At 35.6% G+C, this 21,636-nt stretch overlaps 1 protein-coding gene and 1 long non-coding RNA gene across 4 annotated transcripts; one reads left to right on the plus strand and one right to left on the minus strand.

Annotated features, from left to right (window-relative positions):
- Positions 1 to 1,264: 1,264 nt before the first annotated feature.
- On the minus strand, positions 1,265 to 6,051 carry LOC139973457 (uncharacterized). 3 transcript variants are annotated; one of them, XR_011795223.1, is made up of 4 exons: positions 5,610 to 6,051; positions 4,959 to 5,015; positions 3,946 to 4,160; positions 1,265 to 2,022 (listed from the first exon to the last, which is right to left on the minus strand). It is a non-coding gene; the product is annotated as an uncharacterized lncRNA (long non-coding RNA). The 3 variants fall into 3 exon arrangements; XR_011795221.1 differs by lacking the exon at positions 4,959 to 5,015 and having other exon boundaries at positions 3,946 to 4,157; XR_011795220.1 differs by lacking the exon at positions 4,959 to 5,015.
- Positions 6,052 to 8,720: 2,669 nt separating this feature from the next.
- Positions 8,721 to 18,778, plus strand: LOC139973332 (uncharacterized). Its single transcript, XM_071979945.1, has 8 exons — positions 8,721 to 8,891; positions 12,132 to 12,177; positions 13,378 to 13,544; positions 14,055 to 14,319; positions 15,134 to 15,369; positions 15,700 to 16,020; positions 16,562 to 16,826; positions 18,406 to 18,778. Exons 1-8 carry the CDS (start codon positions 8,808 to 8,810, stop codon positions 18,672 to 18,674), a joined length of 1,653 nt encoding a protein of 550 aa, XP_071836046.1. The 5' UTR covers positions 8,721 to 8,807; the 3' UTR covers positions 18,675 to 18,778.
- Positions 18,779 to 21,636: the final 2,858 nt, after the last annotated feature.

The raw sequence follows: 21,636 nt of genomic DNA on the forward strand, positions 1-21,636 counted from the left end.
CCTTGCATTACTTTAGCTCTCACAAACGCATCTCAGATACGTAAAAGATTGACTCCTATCGGTTGGTTAACGGTTGGAAATGGAATAGCTAAAATGACCTAATTTGTGCTTTGTTATCATAATCATTGTCAGGTATCATCATTGCTTTTTCTGCCTTAATGTGAAAGCACAATTTAAAACATATGGTTGTGAAAATAAGTAGGATTGAAGGTGATATAAACTATTTTAGAAAGTATTTAGTTCTATGTTGATATTACTCCTTGTGAGATGCCTCTGTTTACATACAAATAGATGGCAGTATTTACATTTACAGTACTATCAGAATACATGTTCATACGTTTCGTTTCTGTTGATGTTTGTTGTGATTATAATCAAAGACATTACAGAGACATCAGCTATCATGTATGGTTGGTAGGATATGTTAGTTTAAAACTTCTATCTATGTTTTGAGGCCTTGAAAGTGACTAGTTTAGTGTGTTATTCAATGGAACGATTAATTGATGTACACCATCTATACCGTAGTTCGACTACACTGTCTGTCGGTCTACTGCGTATATATAAACCGTTTATAGTGTAATAGTTTGTGGACCTTCCTATATCTAACTATTGATCAAAGTCCCTGGTTTATGGAGGAAGTACACAAGAACTGTTGCGACTATCGTTTCAGAAGTCGTATCAGATAAAGTATGCAATCATTGTAGTGTACGCATGTACTATGTACATCTGAGATGTATCAAGCAACCCGATCGTCTTTCCGGTAAAAAATACTACACGTAATTATATCACTTTTTGTTGAGTATTTCAGTTATGGAACATAACCTGAAGCAAAACATGAATTAAAAAAACATTACACTTAATCTGAAACTATAAATGTTTGGAAATCAAGTTTAATATATATACTTGAACTTATCAGGCACAAGATATGGTCAGCTCATTTTAAAGAATGCTTGTGCCATGGTTAGTTCTTTACATAACCTGAAGATAAAATGATCGAAAAATGTTTATTCTACTATCTTGACATTTATCAGACAGTAGATACGGTTTGTTGTTGTTCTTGTTGTGGTAAAGAATGAACCAGCCATGATTTCTTCTTTTCGATTTTAAGTCATTAACATATGGTTTATTTTTGGTATATATATCCCCCTGTAAGTTTTGCAAAGCCCTGATGTGAAATTTTGATCATTATTGTAAATCGTTGCTTAATGATTTTCAGTATTTATGTTGCATACCCTTTCTGTTGTTACTAAATGTAGCACAGTACACTGAAAACTTAAATTGGTTCACCGACTAACATAACATTAGTCCATCTGGTGCCTCTCCCGACTAACATAGCCTTGGTCAGTTGCTATACCGACTAATTTATTCCTTAGTCAGTTGGATTTCTTAGTCGGTCATCTTAGTCCGTCAGCTTAGTCGATCAACAATTTCTCAGTCGGTAAATGTATATTAGTCAGTTACATTAGTTGGTGACATTAGTCGGTCTTTACCGACTAATTTATATGAGCCACCGACTAGTTTATAGCAGGTTTTACATTAGTCAGGATGGTGCCTCTCCCGACTAACCTTTCTTAGTCCGTATCGACTGACTAGTTGCACCGACTAGATTCACTGAAAGAATTAAACCCGACTAGTTTCAATGACTAGCATCACTGAAAGAAAAGAGAGAAGAAGAAACACAAATAATGTTTACGTTGGCAGTATTTATTTCTGATAAAACTTCTGATGTCTACAAAAGGCTGACTTTCGACAGATAGAGAAGAAATCACTGTAAATAAAATCTGAAAATCTGATTTTTTTCCAACAAAGTTAAGACAAGTTAATGGATCAAACATGAATCGCAAAAGTATAGCACTGCACAATAATGCAAAGTTGAATCTTGGGCAAGGGTTCCTCATGACTTTCCTTTTAAAGTGGTACCCCAAATCGACACCAGTTAAGTCTTCACGAACAAAGAGTGTTTCTCTTAACTACAAATGGCCTCCCACTTGTCTTCAGGAAGCCAAAATCTGCACCATTATTGACCTGTGAACAGAAAATATGATATACGTGTAAGCACAGATACAGATATAGCACATGATAACTCACATTATCATAAACATACATTTACATTAAAATTTTATAACATATTGGGAGGTATACATTTAAATCTAGGTCCCTCAAATTATAAGCCAGGAATAGCAGCTTTACCAAATTATTATTAGCTTTGCACAGCATAACACCAAGTTATTTCTCAAAGCTTAATAATTATGGTAATCATATTAATAATGATCCCAATAGACCGGGATCCCAGAGGGTTTGGTTAGCTGGGAAGGTAACCAATTGCCTTGTACATCACAATGTTCACAGTGCATTCCTGTATATGAAACCAGACGACTGGCAAACTGACTGTGGTGGGTGTGGCTGGGAGAGCAATTTTAAAGTCACCTGATAGCTAACCTAGATCAGTTTTCATGGTAACACATCAAAGTAAGTACAATATGTCAGGTATGGCCCCAAGAGCAACAAATGGCCATTGCCAGTAATTATTGGTGGTGGGGTAGCCCTGCCAGTGATCTATATTTGACCCCTCAAGGCTGACCTAGGTCAGCTCATGAGGTAACCACTTGAAACCTACTGGAAAATGTTGGTTAGGGCTTCAGATACAACTGATGGGCATTGCCAGTAATTTTTATTGGTGGGGTACCCCTGCCAGTAGACCCCCAAAATGCCCATCCCCCATTGACCTAGATGAGCTCATGATGTAACCAGTTGAAAACTACTGGAAAATGGTATCACTTCATATGTAAGGGATGGGAATTTCCAGTAATTTATATTGGGGGGGGTACCCCTGCCAGTAGACCCCCAAATGCCCATTCCCTCATTGACCTAGGTCAGCTCATGAGATAACCAGTTGAAAAATTACTGGAAAATGATAGGTATCACTTCATATGTAAGGGATGGGCATTTCCAGTCATTTACATTGGTGGGGTAACCCTGCCAGTAGACCCCCAAAATGCCCATCCCCCATTGACCTAGATTAGCTCATGAGGTAACCAGTTGAAAACTACTGTAAAATGATTGGCAGGACTCTATATATATGTAAGGGATGGGCATTTCCAGTAATTTATATTTGTGGGGTACCCCTGCCAGTAGACCCCCAAAAAGCCCCCCCCCCCCTCATTGATCTAGGTCAGCTCATGATTTAACCAGTTGAAAACTACTGGAAAATTATTAACAGGATTCTATATGTAAGGGATGGGCGGACTCTGGCAGTGGTGGCCTACCAATATAAAATACTGGAAATGCCCATCCTTACATATGAAGTGATACCTATCATTTTCCTGTAGGTTTCAACTGGTCAAATCATGAGCTCACCTAGGTCAATGAGGGGATGGGCATATTGGGGGTCTACTGGCAGGGGTACCCCACCAATAAAAATTACTGGCAATGCCCATCCCTTGTATCTGAAGTCCTAACCAACATTTTCCAGTAGGTTTCAAGTGGTTACCTCATGAGCTGACCTAGGTCAGCCGTGAGGGGTCAATTATAGATCACTGGCAGGGGTACCCCACCACCATTAATTACTGGCAATGGCCATTTGTTGCTCTTGGGGCCATACCTGACACATTGTTCTTACTTTGATGTGGTTACCATGAAAGCTGCTCTAGGTTAGCTATTAGGTGATTTTAAAATTGCTCTCTCAGCCACATCCACCACAGTCGGTTTGCCAGTCGTCAGGTTTCATATACAGGAATGCATTGTGAACATTGTGATGTACCAGGCAATTGGTTACCTTCCCAGCTAACCAAACCCTCTGGACTCCCGCTCTACAGATCAGTGAAAATTTGACCAAACTTATGAAGCTTGCACGTAAATGATAAACTAGACTGTTTTTTTTTTTTTAAAACAGGTTATGAAAAGTATCTTAAATATCATTAAACAGTTGGGTACAATAGTTAAACTCACTCTTCCATCTTTTTTCTCTATGGTACTTGTTCCTTTGCTTTTTGGACTCTTGGATAAACTCTTTTGTTCTGCGAAGGGTACCAATATATCATCTTAAAACATGTCTTTAAGCCATATATAACACAGTTCTCCTCTTCTGTTGTTACCTCCACACTGGTGTCGTACATCACAGGAAAGCTCACCCTTGACTTAGATATTTGGCTTTTCAATTCCTGCTGGAAAAAAGAAACAGCAAAGTATTCATCATTTGAAAAAAAATAAATAAAGTTGTCACCACAAAGTTATGTGAGATTTGCTTCCACTATAGTCTCAAAAAAACAATCCCAAAGTTTGAAGCAGACTGTATAAAGCTGAAAATTTGAACGAGAGTGTCATCACCATTGCAACCAGAATCAAATGCCCAGAATACAGAGATAATAAATCATGGGCTAAATCTTTGTTTGTTTTTATGATCTTTAAAAATATAAAATTTTAGAAACAGAAATGCACTGAGCCAACTTATTTATAGGCCTAATCGTTTTTAGTTGTTATTTTGCTTGCTCACATAACAAGCCTGTTTAGACCTAGGCTGGAGGAGAATCAGTACTTTGTTACACTAAGTTTGTCTACGGTCGTTTTGATTTAGTCTTACTAGTAGTACTAAAGTATATAATGGACCGGCGAAGACTAGAGAATACCCAGAGTTTTAGCAACTGCGTTAAACTGTATCATCTGATCTATTATTTACGCCAATGAGTTTCATTCAATCTAGGATCAAAAAGAGAAAACTAATTAATCTTAACCTTTAAACTTTGCTACTAAACAGATATGCTTGAATTACAAATAAATGTCAAAAAAACATCATAATCTAAGAATCGATGCATATACATACACATAAACAGAATAATTTGAATTCGCGCAAGTGAACCCTGCACTACATTGGACAGTAAAAAAACGTGCAATTAGACCAAACTAAACATACTAAATTTTCCGTTACTTCTACATAAAATATCAATACAAATACAACAACTTACTCTTTTGGCAGTATACTAAAAGCACATGTTATAATAACTTCAGACTATCAAGCTTTCCTGAGAAAAAAAACGGTTAATACTTCTAACAGTAAGCAAGTCGACCGTGAAGGAATGTCGCAATTGTTTCCTGGGCGTGACCGGAAATTAAATACTAAAAAATGATAAATGAAAAGGTTAAATAGAACTGAAGCGTGCATCCTGACTGCTCGCAACATATAATACCGTTGACTAGCCAACATAATGTGTTCAGCCGACTGTGACTGTACGTTTGAAGGTCTAGCCTTGCTTATTCAATATCACAAAGCCTACCCATTTAGATTCACATGGGAAATTACAGGAAATCTTTACCAAATGAGTGTAGACTTCAAATAAACTATTGAGCCTTATAGTTCCAGCATTTGTTTGGGAATAAATTAGAAGATTATGTGCCACTGTTCAATCTAGCCCAATACACACATAACACATTGTTAATTGGTGTTTAGAATGCACACTTTAGTGTTGAGAATGCACTGCAGTACCCAGTAGAAGCCTATAGGCTACTCACTGTCATTGCACTTGTGTATTGCGAAACGCCAACGTGACAACGGTAGCGTTACACTAACCATAATACAGTACTAGTGCCAGTGGCCTAACAATTAACTTTAATTTTACCTTCTAGTTAAAGGAATAACAGGTAGGCCGATGATGCAGTTAATACCTCCATTCTTCTAAAGACCTTCTTGGGTGATTTACGGTTGAAAGTTGCTTAGAGTGATCGTATGAAACTATGCCAAGCCCAGCAAGCTGCCGTTGCCTCTCGGTTTCCAAATTGAAGTGAATCGAATTGGGTTAAAATACATTAGTCCGTCGACACCGACTAAGCTACGATTATGGCGTAAATCGGGTGTCCGTATCGTTCTTAGTCCATGGGTTAAAATACCTTAGTCCGTCGCCACCGACTAAGCTGCGATTATATTTTCCTTAGTCAGTGTAAACTAACTAAGAAGCAGCGATGAAACGAAGATTTTTGCTAGTCCGGGTGCATTGACTAACGTTAAAGACTAATTTAACGTTAGTCCGTGGCAATATTGACTAGTTTATTTTTTCAGTGTATGACACTTGCCCTTTACCTTTTAGAATTTAGAGTAAACAGACAAGTCTACTTTTGATATACTCTTTGAATTCAGTAAAATTTAAATGAATTGTATATAATAATGTTTTAAATATTACCATATATGGATCCCATTCTCCAGGGACGTATTATGGTGGACTTTAAAGGTGAAGTGGGGGGGGGGGAGGAATTCCGACTGATTTATAAATCTGAACTTTTATGGAAAGGCCAAAGGCGAACAAATAATTTCATAAAGGAGGAGGACTGCCCTGGGGTCATTGAAACTGACTCCTACGTAGAGAGGGGGGGGGGAGGGTCTGGAGGTCCTCCCCACTTTCTGATTTTAAGTATAGACGTCAAAAGGCACATTTCTACCTGACATAAAAGCGTTTCATCTAATACATCGTAACGTTTACTCATCAGAAATGCAAACTGGGCTCGTTTAAAACACCGAAAGGGAAATGCTACGTATAAAGACTAGTAACGTGCACAAGTGAGTGAAGGAGGGGGGACACCGTTCGGTCGGAGATTCCTAAAATCAGTGGGGTTAGAATCCGTCCAATCCTCTATTTGCGGACCCCCCTGCGCATTTCTATCTCACCTAAAAGCGTTTCATCCAATACATCGTAACGTTTACTCACCTAAAAGATATTTGAATAGGAACATGTCGACAAATAAGTTCAGTTTCATCTTTCAAAAATTACCTGGGAATATTTTTACTTTCTAACTTCAACGTAACAGTTCAATCTGACGTGCAATTGGCAGAAAACGTGACGCATGTACAGAAACATCAAGAAGCATCATATTAATTATTTTTATAATTGTAGTTATTCGTTATAAAATCCGGGTAAAATTAGAAGTAGCACTATAAACGAAAGGTTGTGCTGATAAAAAGTAACAATGAACTCAAATGACCCCCCCCCCCCCTCCCCACTGATTGAGGTAGTCACCTGAATCTAGGGGGAAGGGTGAGGGGGCATGTAGTGGTGTCTTCCAAACCCTAGAAGAATTTAAGAAAATGGTTCATTCTGAGGCATAACTACATTTATATAGGTCTATATAATGTAGGTCTATGACGAAGCTCTAAAAGGAACATTGCGCTAATAAAATGTAATGATTTACAATTTATTTTCTAACTGATTTAGGTAGGGGCCTCAACCGTCACCAGACGTACCAATGTGTTTGTAATGGAGGGAGTAACTACAAGTCATTGAAACCGTTTTACATCAATTTAGGGGATATGGGGTCATAGAACCCAGATTTATTTTAAATTTAGATGTGAAATTGTCTGAGGCATATACCATAAATGTGGACCAAATAGGTATCCCATAACGCATTTTTATAGATACTTTGTATGAGATTGTTATAAAATTAGAAGAAAAAAAACATTCTTCCCCGGCTGACGATCTGAGGTGGTCCCCAGCTCAATTTTGCACACCGTTGCCCTCCATTGCCCCTGTATTGGTGGTGAAACTCCCCCTCCAGTGTACATTTGAGAGAAGCTTAGGATTTATACTCCAGAGAAGACTTTATAATATCGGAGACACCACCTTCAGCTCCTCCCATCAGACATACAAACTGGGCTCATGTGAAACACCGAAGGAGAGACGTTTAAATAGAAGTGAAGTGCACAAGTGGGTGAGGGAGTGAAACATAGTTCAATCGGAGATTTCTAGATTCAGTGTGCACAGAATTTGACCACCCGTGTCCCCCTCCCTATTTCAACACCCGAGCCGAAAAGGTGTGAGCTTATATTTGTTCTTAACATATTAGCATATTATGCATTTATATGCCAGGGTGTTATAACACACTAACACGTGTTATGTTTTGGGAGCATGCGAGAGCTAGATAGGTTAAAGATACAATACAGTAAATCGTAGTGGTATTAAATATATATATATTTTAATTTTTTTAATTTTTTTTTTATATTTTTATATAATATAAAATATTTTTATATATATTTTATTTTTATTTTTATATAATATAAAATATTTTTATTTTTATATAATAAAAAATATTTTTATATTTTATATTTTTTTATATTTTTATCTATTTTTTTAACACAGGCCGCAATAAAATGTGCCTCTAGCATAACACGTGTTATCATGTTATAACACAGATGCATATAAATGCGCAATATATTCAAGTCGAAAACGCTATTATAAGCAACTGTACAATTCGGTTCGGGTGATTTCAACCCCCGACACAATCCATGTCGTCTTAATACATGTCAATGGGTCCTCACGACAAGATATTTGAATAGGAACATGCTGACAAAAATAATCGTTCAGTCTGAGATTACTAAAATCAGTGTTGAAAGAATCCGACCAACCGTCCGTCTGCTGCCCCCCACCCCTCACCCCCGCATACCAACCCTCACATAAAACCATTTCATCGTAACGGAACAGCTCAATACGACGTGCAATTAATAGAAAGCGTGACGCATGTACAGACACATCAAGAAGCATCATAATAATAACTATTATATTTGTAGTTATTCGTCATAAGATCCGGGTAATATTTTCCCCGTGTTTATACAATATATTGGAACAAACCATTATACTGTAGCTTTCAGAAACCATCTTTAATTACATGCAAATGACCCTAAAGGAAGGTCACAAGATGAAAAATTCCATTCTTGCCGGTGACAAATGCTCCTCCGTACTTTTATTTATTCCCGCTTTGCCAAAGTGTGCTTTACATCGATTTAGTTTGATTCAGTGTTTCATAGAGAATCAGCCAGAAAATATTATTTCATAATGTGGATCCCAAGAAAGCTACGATTTCTTGTACAAATTTGTTTCTTTGTCCTGTCAAGAAATATAATCTGTTTCCACGGAGAGGTGAGTACATTTTTTCCATTCTAATATTTCAGACTTTGTGGAATTTAATTTACTATAAAACTGTGATTATTATATAACTAATTTAACGGTAATTTTACCTATTTCAATAAATAAAATGTTAAATATCATTTTAAATATCCCAATTTATAAAATAGTACAAACATTTCCATCGGTTAGGTAGATTTTAAATCCCGTTAGTTTTTCTGTCTTTAGTTGGATTTTAACTTAAACAAATTTCAATAACTATTCTCAACAGGCTTGCTAAAAAAACTCAAAAGCAAACAAAAAACAAATGGGTTCTTAAATGTTAAACCACAGCTGTGTGTGTAGTTTTTATAAGTTGTCATCCCAAATAAAGGTCATACATTTCAAAACAGAAATCATTTTTATTTGATTTCCAGAAATGAAGCTATATGTATGAAAAATACGTGATATTTAAAGTGATGTGAAAAGTGTAAAGTATTTTGTAATGACAGTTTTGCATATAGTTGTCATCTCTCAGTGTAGGCCATGCACGAGAAATCAATATTAATTTCATTTTTGAATGAAATTCCATAAGTTAAACCTAGTCGTGACAAATACATGGCATTTAAATTTCGTCCTCTTTGAATATACATTTGTAGGAACTTTTGCTCAGAAAACTTTCCTGATTATTCTAAACAAAAGTTTGTATAATAAAGAGACTGTAAAATTTCACTCGCGTCACAGGCCGTCATTTAAAACAATGTATAGACAGTATTATATAATGTATTTGTCTCAATAGGTTTGTGTGTTTCTATATTGTTGTCATCTCCCAATAAAGGTCCACCTTGTTCAAAAGGGATTTAATTTTTTAGATCTATTTCAATTGATTTCCAGAAGTCAAATCTAAGTACAACAAAAAACATGGTATATAAACCTCGCTCTCGTTGGACAAGCAGTTGTACAATCTATCTCTCATAAAACAGCAAACTCAGTGCTGTTTGATATTCTCGAAAAATGAATTTCTATTCTTTCAAATTAACCGACTGTTCACTTGTCTTTATAAAGCTACATCATATATCTTTAGTTTCATTAGAGTTCTTTTAAAAACAAGTTAAAGTATATTATTTAGCGTTGATTGTTGGATTTTGAAGTCAATTTAAAGATCTTTAATGATTTATCAAATCTGATTGCGATTGATCAAACAAAGACATCTGTCTAGAGCCTGCTGCTATTTTACATTAAGAGTAAATAAAATCTCATCTCGTCCATTCTGAGAACTTTAAGTGCCTGTCATGATACTAATTTTAAGATTTACTTCTAACCAAATTCAGACGAAACTTAATTTAGTAAATCAACTTCAAACGACTTTGACTTCAGTATTATCGTAGTTTGGAATTTAAAAAAAAATGTACTCAAAATGTTGCATTACTTTATAATTAGCGGGCATGCATTCCTTCTGAACCAGTTAGGATCAGCTTTACAAAATCTCAAATTAAATGTTCCTAAACCTATGCTGTATATTATATATAGTATAGACAACTATTACAAATGAAGAAGAAGAAGGAATCGAGAGGAATGTAAAATGATGCAAATTCTGAAAGTATATGTACATTAAAACATTCGTGACTATATTTCTCCAACAAATCAATCTAGAATACAATTATTTCATTCAAATTAAATCATATAAAACAAATTAAATACCTTTTTTTTAAGATCTAAATTTTTCAACTTCAAGATTGGGACAACTTTGTCTAAACATTTACGCTGTAAACTTTTTCTGTCGAGTGCACAGTGTTGATCTACTCAATATTTTTACTTGCATTTGCGTCACCTGAAATTCCTCATACTACTCATTCAAACAACTATAAGTATATTTTAAAGTGTCAAATCATTCTTTATTGTAACGATATTGTATCCTAAAAAATATATAAATATAATATTAATCCCTTCCTTCTTTAAAAAAAACAAGAACAATAAGTCAGAGAGGCGGTAGCCTTAAAGCAATGTCGTAGATAAAACGGTTTTTAGTACAGTATCAAGATCGCTGATTCAATTCGTTGTAGAAGCCATTTTCACATTGGTAATAGTATCTTTATCTTCACACGCTCTTTACCTTATTCACAAATCCAACCGAAAATAAGAAACAAAGGCTTAATGATGATATGTAGCTACAAATTCTAAGGTAAAGAAATATCTATTATTTAGATAGTTGTCAATCAACTAACAGCGTTAAAAGAGTTTCTGTGTTAAGACTGTCAGAGTGTATCTTACGATAATTGATGCTTAATTCCCCCACCAATGCACTAGACCTCGGCTAAATTCATAGCTTCAAAACACAAAAGTGAAAATTTAAAGAGAAATCTGTGTAGCGGTTGTGTTTGCATTTGGTTAATTTTTTTCCCGGCAAATTAAGAAAGACTATGTAGATACACTGTAATTCATATCTAGGTATATGTTTAACAGTTCGAGATCATGAGCACAAGAGTTTATTTGTGTGTTGTAACGGCGTTCTTTAGATTGGCAAGTCAAACTTCAGGTGAATGTGAATTAATTGCATTGAAGTAACGTTTCCAATGGGTGATCAAAGGATATTCAAATCTTAGTTGAAAACGAATCGGCACTCTTAATTTTTCATTATTGAAATTTAGATAATTATCTACAGTTATTAATCCCTGAGAGCAATATAAGAACTTAATGAAAACTACTAAACAATGATCAGCATAAAGAAAATTATATGTCTGAAGAACAGAAACTTTTGATCAAATTATTTTTTTTCGCGCTTATTTTCGTGTACTTAGTTAATTTTAACCTATTCACTGTAAAATAAATCAATTTTTGTCAATACTAATAATATAAACTCTCTCTGTCTGCCCCTCAAAATTTTCAGAATATACACAAATCAACAAAAACCATTCATTGTACTATTTTCTGAAAACAAAACTTTTTAATTGGTTTAATGATCTCAACGCATTTCAACATGCAACATTTTATGACTTTTAGAACATTTATGACTGAACTCGATTCCAACTCCTATACACTAGCTTTACCTCAATCCTCGCTGTTATTACTCAAGTTAAGTAGGGAAGTATTTGCCATTTGCAGGAAACAGGCACAGCCGACTCAATCTCGTAAACATGCACTCATAGTTCACGACTGAAAATAAACTGTAAATAAGTTAAGGAAATTCAAGTAAAATTGAAAATACAGGGGCAAATATGTTAACTATATTTATCGCTGATAACATATGCATAATGCTTTTGATTCTCTTTTACTCAGAGTAATCAACAACTCTTTGTAGGAGCGACTGAAGGAAAAGTTCACAGTGAGTGTTTATTCATTTTCTATTAATTAATGTTTTTCCTATTTTTTCTACCTCCTGTTTATCGTAAAATTTCTCATTGATTGATATTTTCATTCCTCATAATCCATGCCAAAAATTTGTCACGGCAACATCTGTTAATATTATTATGATCACTAACTCTCGTGTAATATGAGAAGAGAAATATTTCTTCTTCTTATTAGTTCCTTCAGTCACAAGTAAGTAAATACATTTCGACAAAAGAAATAAACGATAGTTTTGAAAAAATCTTCGACACTATAGATTTGAAATTTGTACACAAATTGCATGAAATCCTTTCCTTATTTGTCAACATATGGTGCGGTACACGTTGTGAATTAGTAAAGGATGCTCGGTGGTCTTAAATATTTGTCGATAAATGTGCCCATTTTTATAGCAGTATTTTTATCACTTGATATTAAAACTATTTAAAAGGTTATTTACATTTGATTGCTAAACTTGTAGATTATCTAAGCAACCTTTTGAAAGTAACATTCAAGTTTTTTTTTCGAGTATATAAGTTGCAATTTGTGTACCAAATATTAAGCTTGCATATATTTACGTCACATATGTTCCAAGATTATCTTCTGTACAAAAGCGAGAAACCTGAAATAAACTTTTCTTGGAAAGGAAGTGATGTCTGAGTCGAGTTTAACGTTCAAAAGCAAATTAGTGATAGATTATGATTTTATGTTTTTCAGAATATCCTTTCATTTTGTTCTTGCTTTTTTGATAGTATATCCGATACTAAAATCTTTATTTTCATATCTTACATTAAGCTTGAATTTTTCGTTTAGTTCAAATTTGACCATTTATATTTTGTATAACGTTACTGCAACTATTTAGAGAAGTGTCTTTGAGACGAAATTTTCAGTAACTTGTGTTGCATTTATAACATTTCACTGAATATTCAAGACTAGTGAAGGCATAGCAGGCTATCTTTTATTATATCAATTGTAATATTATTTTGGAAAAAAATCTTACTATTGCATTCTTGCTCTCGATGTGTTAATCTAGCATTGAGTCGAGCTGAAATATATGATTATTTAATTAAACTCCTTTTTGTTTTAAAAATCTGGATGATGCACGGATGAACTTCTATCTTTATATGATCACCTAATAATACATCTTGAAGACAACTGAATTCTCATGATATCAGAATCACCACTTTTTCTCCTTTGACAGACTATTTTTTCCTTTATCAACGTCCTGAATACCCAAGAGATTGTCACGAAGTGTTGCATCGTTGTTCATCTACAAGTTCCAGTGGTGTTTATCTCATTAAACCAGACGGTTATGCCGAACCTTTCGAAGTCTACTGTGATAACACCGTAGATGATGGCGGATGGACGGTACGTAGTTAAAACTGAATTATGAATGTTGATGCCAAACATCAGTCGGGTATTCAGCTTCTTTCACCTAATTAAGCACCGTTTAATAATGTTAGTTCTCGTATTCTCTAAAGCCTTTAAATTCTTCTATGATCATGTTTACTTTTTTATCCTTTTTGCATAAAATTCATTTTAAGTTGATCACAATATATATTTCATACTAAACTATAAAGAAACTTGTACATTTTACTATTCTAGAACTCGTTTCATTTGTCATCCTTTCCATAATGTATCATAATTTGTATATGAAATAATTCTTCACCCCGATGGTCAACTTCCTAAGATCTTCAAATGAGATTGCTCCTGTTTTGGTTAACAACCAGCCATGGATATAAACTTTACCGGTATGTCACAAAATAAAGAAAAAAATGATTGTTGGAAACGTAAATCAATGGTTGGCTTTAAGAATAATTCTAATTTAACTTAATATATCGTATGAATTATGTTTAAATTACTTGTTCTGTTATGCAGATCATACAACGTCGGTTTGACGGAACGATAAATTTTAATCGCAGCTGGGAAGATTATCAGCTAGGATTTGGTTTTCTTTCGAGTGAATTGTGGATTGGTAATAAGAAGCTTTCATACTTAACCAATCAAAAGAGATATCAACTCCGTATTGACTTGACGACAACAGATGGTTCGTCTTTTTATGTGACGTATGACACATTCCGAATAAGCGATGACTTCAGCAACTACAAGCTCGTCAAAGCAGATATAACCAACAGAACAGTAGGTAAATATTTAAAAAACAACTTTCAGATATTACGTTTATTCATGTCCCAAATAAGTCTTATCTGGTCGATAGAAGATTCGATATATATGAGGAAATAAGGATACAGGATTTCGAAGGATATGACCAATTTCAAGCTGACTAAAGTTTTCACTATTAAATAGTGTGATGATACCTTTATCAATATTCAAGTTTTCATTTTTTCATTTATTAGATTACTTCCTGTTTCTACTTCAATGTTTTTGTTGTGTATTATGTGCAGAACTTACTGATTAACTCCCATAGTTACACCCTTCTGTACAGCCTACCACTGCAGCTATATCATCTCCTAAGCCTGATATTCATCTCATCATTTCAGTCTATTTTTTGCTTCATTCATTGTTTTTTGTCTAATTTACCCAACTGCCTGTCCAAATGTCTTGTTTAAAAATGTCCTTAATTTGTCTTCGTTTCAGTTTGTCTCTGACGAAGATCCAGCTAGGATTGATAAGCCAGGGTTCTAAGTTATTCATTTTACGAAATTGTTTTTCTTCATAAGCTAGAGTAAAGTCAAGTATCATTTCAAAGTATTTTGGCAAAAGGTAGAACGATCTTGAAATGTCACAGTTCCTTCTTACGTATAAATACTTTTATACAAAGTGATGTCTTTGTGGAGTAGTAAAACTCAGACTCGGAACATATTCCGTAATTTATAGAAATTGTCAACCAAACACTAAACCACTGCTTGAAGTTTATTAAGCCAAATTCGTTATGTTTCGTTACAGAGTTCATAATAAGAATAGCTAATTTTTAAGCTTTTTTTTCCTTATTCTCATAGGCTATGTAAATAACTACATTGAATGGTGTCCAACAAATAAAACCTACAATGAGTGTCAACTTTGCGAGGCTACCTGTGCTGATCCCGATAGTTGTGTCAATACTTCCTGCAAAGGATCTCATTCGTGTGTCTGTCCTGAAGGATTTTTGATGAACGGTGATAACTGCATTAGAATAGAGGACTGCGGATGTTACATCGAAAGTGAAACAGATGGAGAGAAAGGTGTATTGTTAAAAGTAAGTAATTTCTTTCAGATTGTGATATATATTATCAATAGTGTAAACAATTTAAATGATGCTTTAAAAAACTGGGGTTAGTTCAAAAACTGGGGTTAGTTCAAAAACTGGGGATCGATTTGCATTTGCCTCTGACCCCTTGCATTTGCCTCTGACCCCTTGCAACCAGCACACTCTTCAACTTTGGATATACGCAATTTTGCCAGTAAAGTTGGGAAAACTGATGCATCTTGTGTGTGTTTGCAGTATTTCATCAAATCACTACTTGAAGAAACCTTGTCAGATCCCTAAAGTTACTTATGAGAAATATAACGATTTTCTACTTTCTAGGAAGGAGGACTTAACGTCTCTCCAAACTGTGACAAGAAATGTTCTTGTACGGATAATCATCTTTCGTGTGACGATAGTTATCAATGCGATACGAACGCAGATTGTGAAGAAAGGAACGGTCTGTTACAATGTTACTGTCCGCCAGGATATAGCGGAGACGGCACACAGTGTAGGCCTACAGGCGGCACAGCCCCTTCTGACTGTAAAGAACTGTACAACAATGGCGAGAAAACAAGTGGCGTCTATGAAATCAAACCTACATATTGGTCTGACTCTCCGTTTGAAGTTTACTGTAACATGTCTGACGGGGGAGGCTGGACGGTAAGTGTGACAGTTTTCCTTAAACCAGTGATCCGCAGCTTTTATAGGCCGACGACACACAAGTCATCCATGAGGACCAAACCACGACCCACCAGAGCCCAAACCCTCATAGCAGACTTTCAAAATACATTAAGCTACTTGAATTGTGAATATGATGTCCCAAAAATAACTTGAAGATAATCAATCTCCATCCCACCTTCTATTTGATACCCGTAAGCTAGTTTAAAAAAACATTGCCGTATGTAGAACACGGGGATAGGCTACATATTTGACGAAGAATGTTGAATTCCTCATTTATTGCCACTGTGAGCGCATTCCAAAGAGGAAGAATTCTCTGTGTAATGTAAGTACTTTCAGGAATTTGTTTTTAGAAACTTCATAACATTTTAACTATTGTTTGTTCCTTTGGATAAGGGTTGATGTGTTATTTATTATTATTTTTTCAACAGGCAATAGTTATGACATCAAAATATTAGTGCTGGCAAACACTTCCAAATGACTATAATTATGTATGTATGTTCCTTTACGTTGATTGTTTTAGGTATTCCAGCGTCGCGTTGATGATTCAAAAGACTTTTATCTTTATTGGGATGACTACAAGATTGGCTTTGGTGATCGAAGTCGGAACTTCTGGCTCGGAAATGAAAAGATATATAGCTTGACGAACCAAAGACAATATGAACTCCGGATCGACTTTGTTAACTACGACGGTGCTCCTTACTACGCCAAATACGAGTTCTTTCGTATCAGTGACGAGAATGATAACTTCAGGCTAGATGTTGGAAATTATTCTGACGGAGATGCAGGTAGGTTATTATCTCCCGATTAATCAATCCCATCATGTTATTTATGTCAGTTTGACATCATATATCATGTTAATTCAAGAACGAAGTTTGTATAAAGAAGTATGTAGTATTAGTTATATGATATAATTCACTATCCAATCACTTACTAGTTTATACACAAATGTTTTGTCTTTGCTGAAAATAACGAGATTAACTCGACGGCATATCCTGGTGACTTACTGTGGTAATAGCTTGTTGATCCAAGGAAGGTGCATATATTTAGTAGGTAGAAATCTCTGGACAAATAGCTGGACCTTTGGACCTACGAACACTCAAAATTAAGAAACTTCAGTTAGTAACATATAAACCCGCCATACCATACAGTATCTAATTATTTCTACACTTCTTTGCATAAGGCACACATAGGGAAAAGATTAGTTATTTATATTCGACAAGATAGACCGAATACTAGCAGTAATTGTTAATGTAATCACACATGTAATGTAACGACAAAGTACTTATACAAATCGATTACTCAAAAGACAAATATGGAACTATCACAGGGTAAGATAGTTATGGACCCTACACAAATTTCCACGCATACAAACACACCCACGGGCGTGCGCACAAACACAAACTTAAATATGCATATAGTACAATTGCACGAGTAGCTCGTGTTAGAGGGTACGATAACAGATCTTGCCCCTGGAGTTGGTTTTTAAGTGGTAGGCTAACAATTCTAGAAATGAACGATTCGTTAAAGTTGATCTCTATTGATTGATTTATTTACTCCTTCCTCTATCAAATTTATGTTAGCAATGATTGATGTGAGCAAAGATATCACATTTATTTATACCGCCAGCACGCTAGATAAAAGTAGCGATGATGAGATTGTAGGTAATGTAAAAAAAAGGGGGAGCTTCAAGAAGCTTTCAGCATAAATTAAATATATTCTTAACTATTACATAACAACAGTAAACCAAATACACCGTAGCTGTTCTTGTAAAGGAGAGCCGGATCACTTGTAATATTGCACTGAAATAGAACTGTTCTGCATGACAATTGTCCTATATTTCCAGTTTCTAAAAACCTATAGATTAATGATAAAATTAGATAAAAAGATAAACAAAAACAAACTTATTAAAAATGAGGACACATGAATGAACTTCCTTTAATTCACAAACGGCCAGATCGGGAACTCTTGCGGTACTTATGTTTGTTACGACGAAAGTAACGCATACTTCGACCATGTGGGACTTATTTTATATTTTATTGATATCATCATGAAAGAAAATTCATTACAAAAAAACAAAAAACAAATCTTAACGCTTTTACAATATTTACAATAGTTCAACAACATAATAAGCCAAACATAATAGTTGATAACCCCAAACCTTCCCCTTCGTTTTCTATTTATTTTCATTTCTAATAATCATAGACAATGCACGACGTTTAGTTTAGCACACGTTAATCCAAACCACATTTAATAGTCAATATTGAATTATTGGAATTACATTTTGCAAAGTATACTGAATCGATGCAATGAACTAAATTTTTAAATTTCTTTCTGTTTCTTCTTCTTTTGCTTTTTATTCAACAGGTGATTCACTGACCTACCATGATGACCAACCGTTCACTACACGAGACAACGACAACGATGATTATGACTATAGTTATCTTAGCTCTGAAAATAACAACTTAGCCCGTTATTATGATGGTGCATGGTGGTACCGTGATTATTATTATTATTATTCATCTCTAAACAGTCCCTATGGGGGTTATTACTTTTATTGGGATACCCTTCCAGTTTATTATAATTACATTAAATTTACAGAGATGAAAGTTCGCGCAATCGATGAAGAACCATAAAAACCCACAAAGGAGTGCATGGAACTCTAACACAAGAACAGTTAACAACAGTTATAATACATTGATGCTTTGGCTCTATGTTTGTGTATCGTCATGCCAATGCTTTTATCAATAAAACTATGTTACAAAACAAATTGACTCTTTTTTCTTTTCTTTTAAGTTTAGTGTAAAGTGAGACAGAATTTTCATCCCATGCAAATGATTGGTAACTATGCAATATGGTTTGAGAATTGCTAACACAATTTGTCCTCCCCCCCCCCCCCCAATGTTTCAATGTTTGCAGAATTCTATTGAAATTAGACCATTATGTCTTCTGTTCACCTTTCTGTTTAATGTATTTATATAACATCCCTCAAATCGTCACACGTTAATCACCTTGTCACCTTGTGCCGTCGAGTCGTGTTCGACCCCTGGTGATGACCATGACTTTAATCCTCCAATCCTGCCGGCTCCTGGTTGCCCCTCGAAGTCTATCCAGAGTCAACCCAGTCGCCTGCTTGACACCATCCATCCATCGTTGACGTGGCCTGCCCCTCTTTCGTGATCCATCACCCATTCCCACCATTAATGATTTTTCCAGAGAGTCGTCAGCACGCATGATATGACCGAAAAAATTTAGTTGTTGCCTCAGGATCTGTGCTTCCAGTGGAAGTGAGGGTTTTATTTGTTCCAAAATCGAGATGTTTGTTCTATGTGCAGTCCAAGGGACTCTCAATAGCCTGCGCCAGCACCATAATTCAAAACTGTCTTTTCTTTCCCTCATTCCCTTTGTTATTGTCCATGATTCACTCCCATAGAGCACAACTGGGAAAACTAGTACTTTCATCAGTTGACTCTTCGTTAATAATGAGATTGCTTTGTCCCTCCAGATCTTGTTTAACCCCGTCACAGCAGCTCTTCCAAGAGCTAACCGTCTCAAAATCTCCCCCTTACAGGTACCATTGTCATCAATTCTAGAACCGAGAAAGTTAAAGTCGTGTACTATTTCAACTTTGTTTCCACCCAAAATAATTTCGTCCAGCTCCTCTGTGCACATAACCTTGGTCTTCTTTAGGTTCAGGTGTAGCCCAGCCTGAGTGCTATGTGCCTGCACACGTTCCATCAGATTAAGGAGGTCTTCTTTGCTTTCTGCGAGCAGTGTGGTGTCATCAGCATATCTGAGGTTGTTGACTCTTCTGCCACCTATCTTCACCCCTAGCTCTACATTGTCTAGATTGTACACGTTAATAGTAGTTTATAAATACGCCTAACTCTAACATGTTTATAGTCGATTTTTTTTTTTTAAATACGCCTAACCCTAACATGTTTATATATGTTTTTAAGTAAGCATAACCCTAACATATTTAGAGTAGTTATAAAACACACCTTACCCTATTATGTTTTATAAATACGCCTTACACTAACATCTTAAAAATACGCCTAGCCCTAACATGTTTTCAAATACGCCTAACCATACTTTTTTTAAATAGCCGTACCCGATCATGTGTTTAACCATAACATGTTTTCAGCGAATGTAAGCAATTCAACTTGTTTCCACGATATTAAAACATGTTTATATGTACGTAATGTACATAAATCGTATATCGCATTCCTTTAACTAATGCGATAGCTATATACACCCCTTTGGTGAGAATATACATTGACAACCGTTCATCATAAAAATGATTCCAAAGTCATAATTCTGTACCGCGTTCATAAACCTAGTTTTAATCAACGACGTACATATGATTTCAAAGGAGACCATGTATGTTTCTAATTTCTTTCGACTTGGGGCATGTGACGGGCGTCCAGCTGGGCCCCGGTGGGATGGTCTCATGTTTACTCGGCCGAATGCAAGAAAGAAAGCCACAACTTGAGATTTACACCATCCACTTCGACCAGGGTTCTACTAGTCAATGAGATAGGGTGGACATGGAGGCAAACCACATCAGAATACCGACTTGTACTTTATATCTATAAGTCCTCTTTACCAACCAAAATATTCTCATAGTGGAAGGGGACTCAATTGAGTCTAACTGATATTAGCCAACATTTCTGACCATTTCCCCCGCCCCATAAATTCGAACACTGTCTACTGACCTGCTCTCGATTGACGCTGAAGGTGGGAACATATGACACCCTTCTTGTATATTACAATATTTAGTTTCTGTAATAGGAATGTTTTTTCAAATGCTGAATCTAAAATATTAAAACAATGATATAACGTACTGGTGAAACAATTGTACGGCTTCAATGATCTTTGACTTTATGGCCCTATGACGTCATCAGCTATAGCAGACTCAACATATGTTATGCACAGGAAATACACCCCACTCGATGATTTGACGTCCATCGGCCTTACGGTTAAGGAGCAAGCAAGTTGTGTTTGTAAAAAGTATGGCCACCTATAGTGACCTCCACCGATTGCATCACAATTAGAGTGTTTTACATTACTGAATACGAGTTAAACGTTTTAAGTTTGATCTATCTAATAATTTTACAGAATTCCCCCAAATGCTATTATTATTATTTTATATTTCACCTTTGCCCTGACGAAGGTACTACAAGACATGCCCACCCCCGGTAAGTTTTAAATTCATCGGCTTCAGGTTAAGGAGAAGCAGACTGCCTGGTACACTTTTTGTTCATACACAGACACATAAAAACTCGCTCACGCATCACCATGGCACATCACTTTTCGCCCTCTACACCCGAAATGGAAAATCCACTTCATTTGATTGTGTCGCACTAAAATGTCCCTCCATTAATGCCTACCAGTTTCAGTTTCTGCTACAACTTTTGTTTAGGTACCCTTCCATGCAAATCCAATTTTCCGACAATATATGGGACAAAATGGCTCCACCTTTGGCTCTCATTAAAGCTAGTCTACCCTCCAGACCTCCCCATTTCCCCTCTCCTAGGGTAGCTACCCTTTTACCTATTCCTCTTCTCCTTTCCCCTCCCTTCCTCCACCCTGTACAAG

Source organism: Apostichopus japonicus, chromosome 9 (assembly GCF_037975245.1).
Source record: "Apostichopus japonicus isolate 1M-3 chromosome 9, ASM3797524v1, whole genome shotgun sequence".
Taxonomy (NCBI): domain Eukaryota; kingdom Metazoa; phylum Echinodermata; class Holothuroidea; order Aspidochirotida; family Stichopodidae; genus Apostichopus; species Apostichopus japonicus.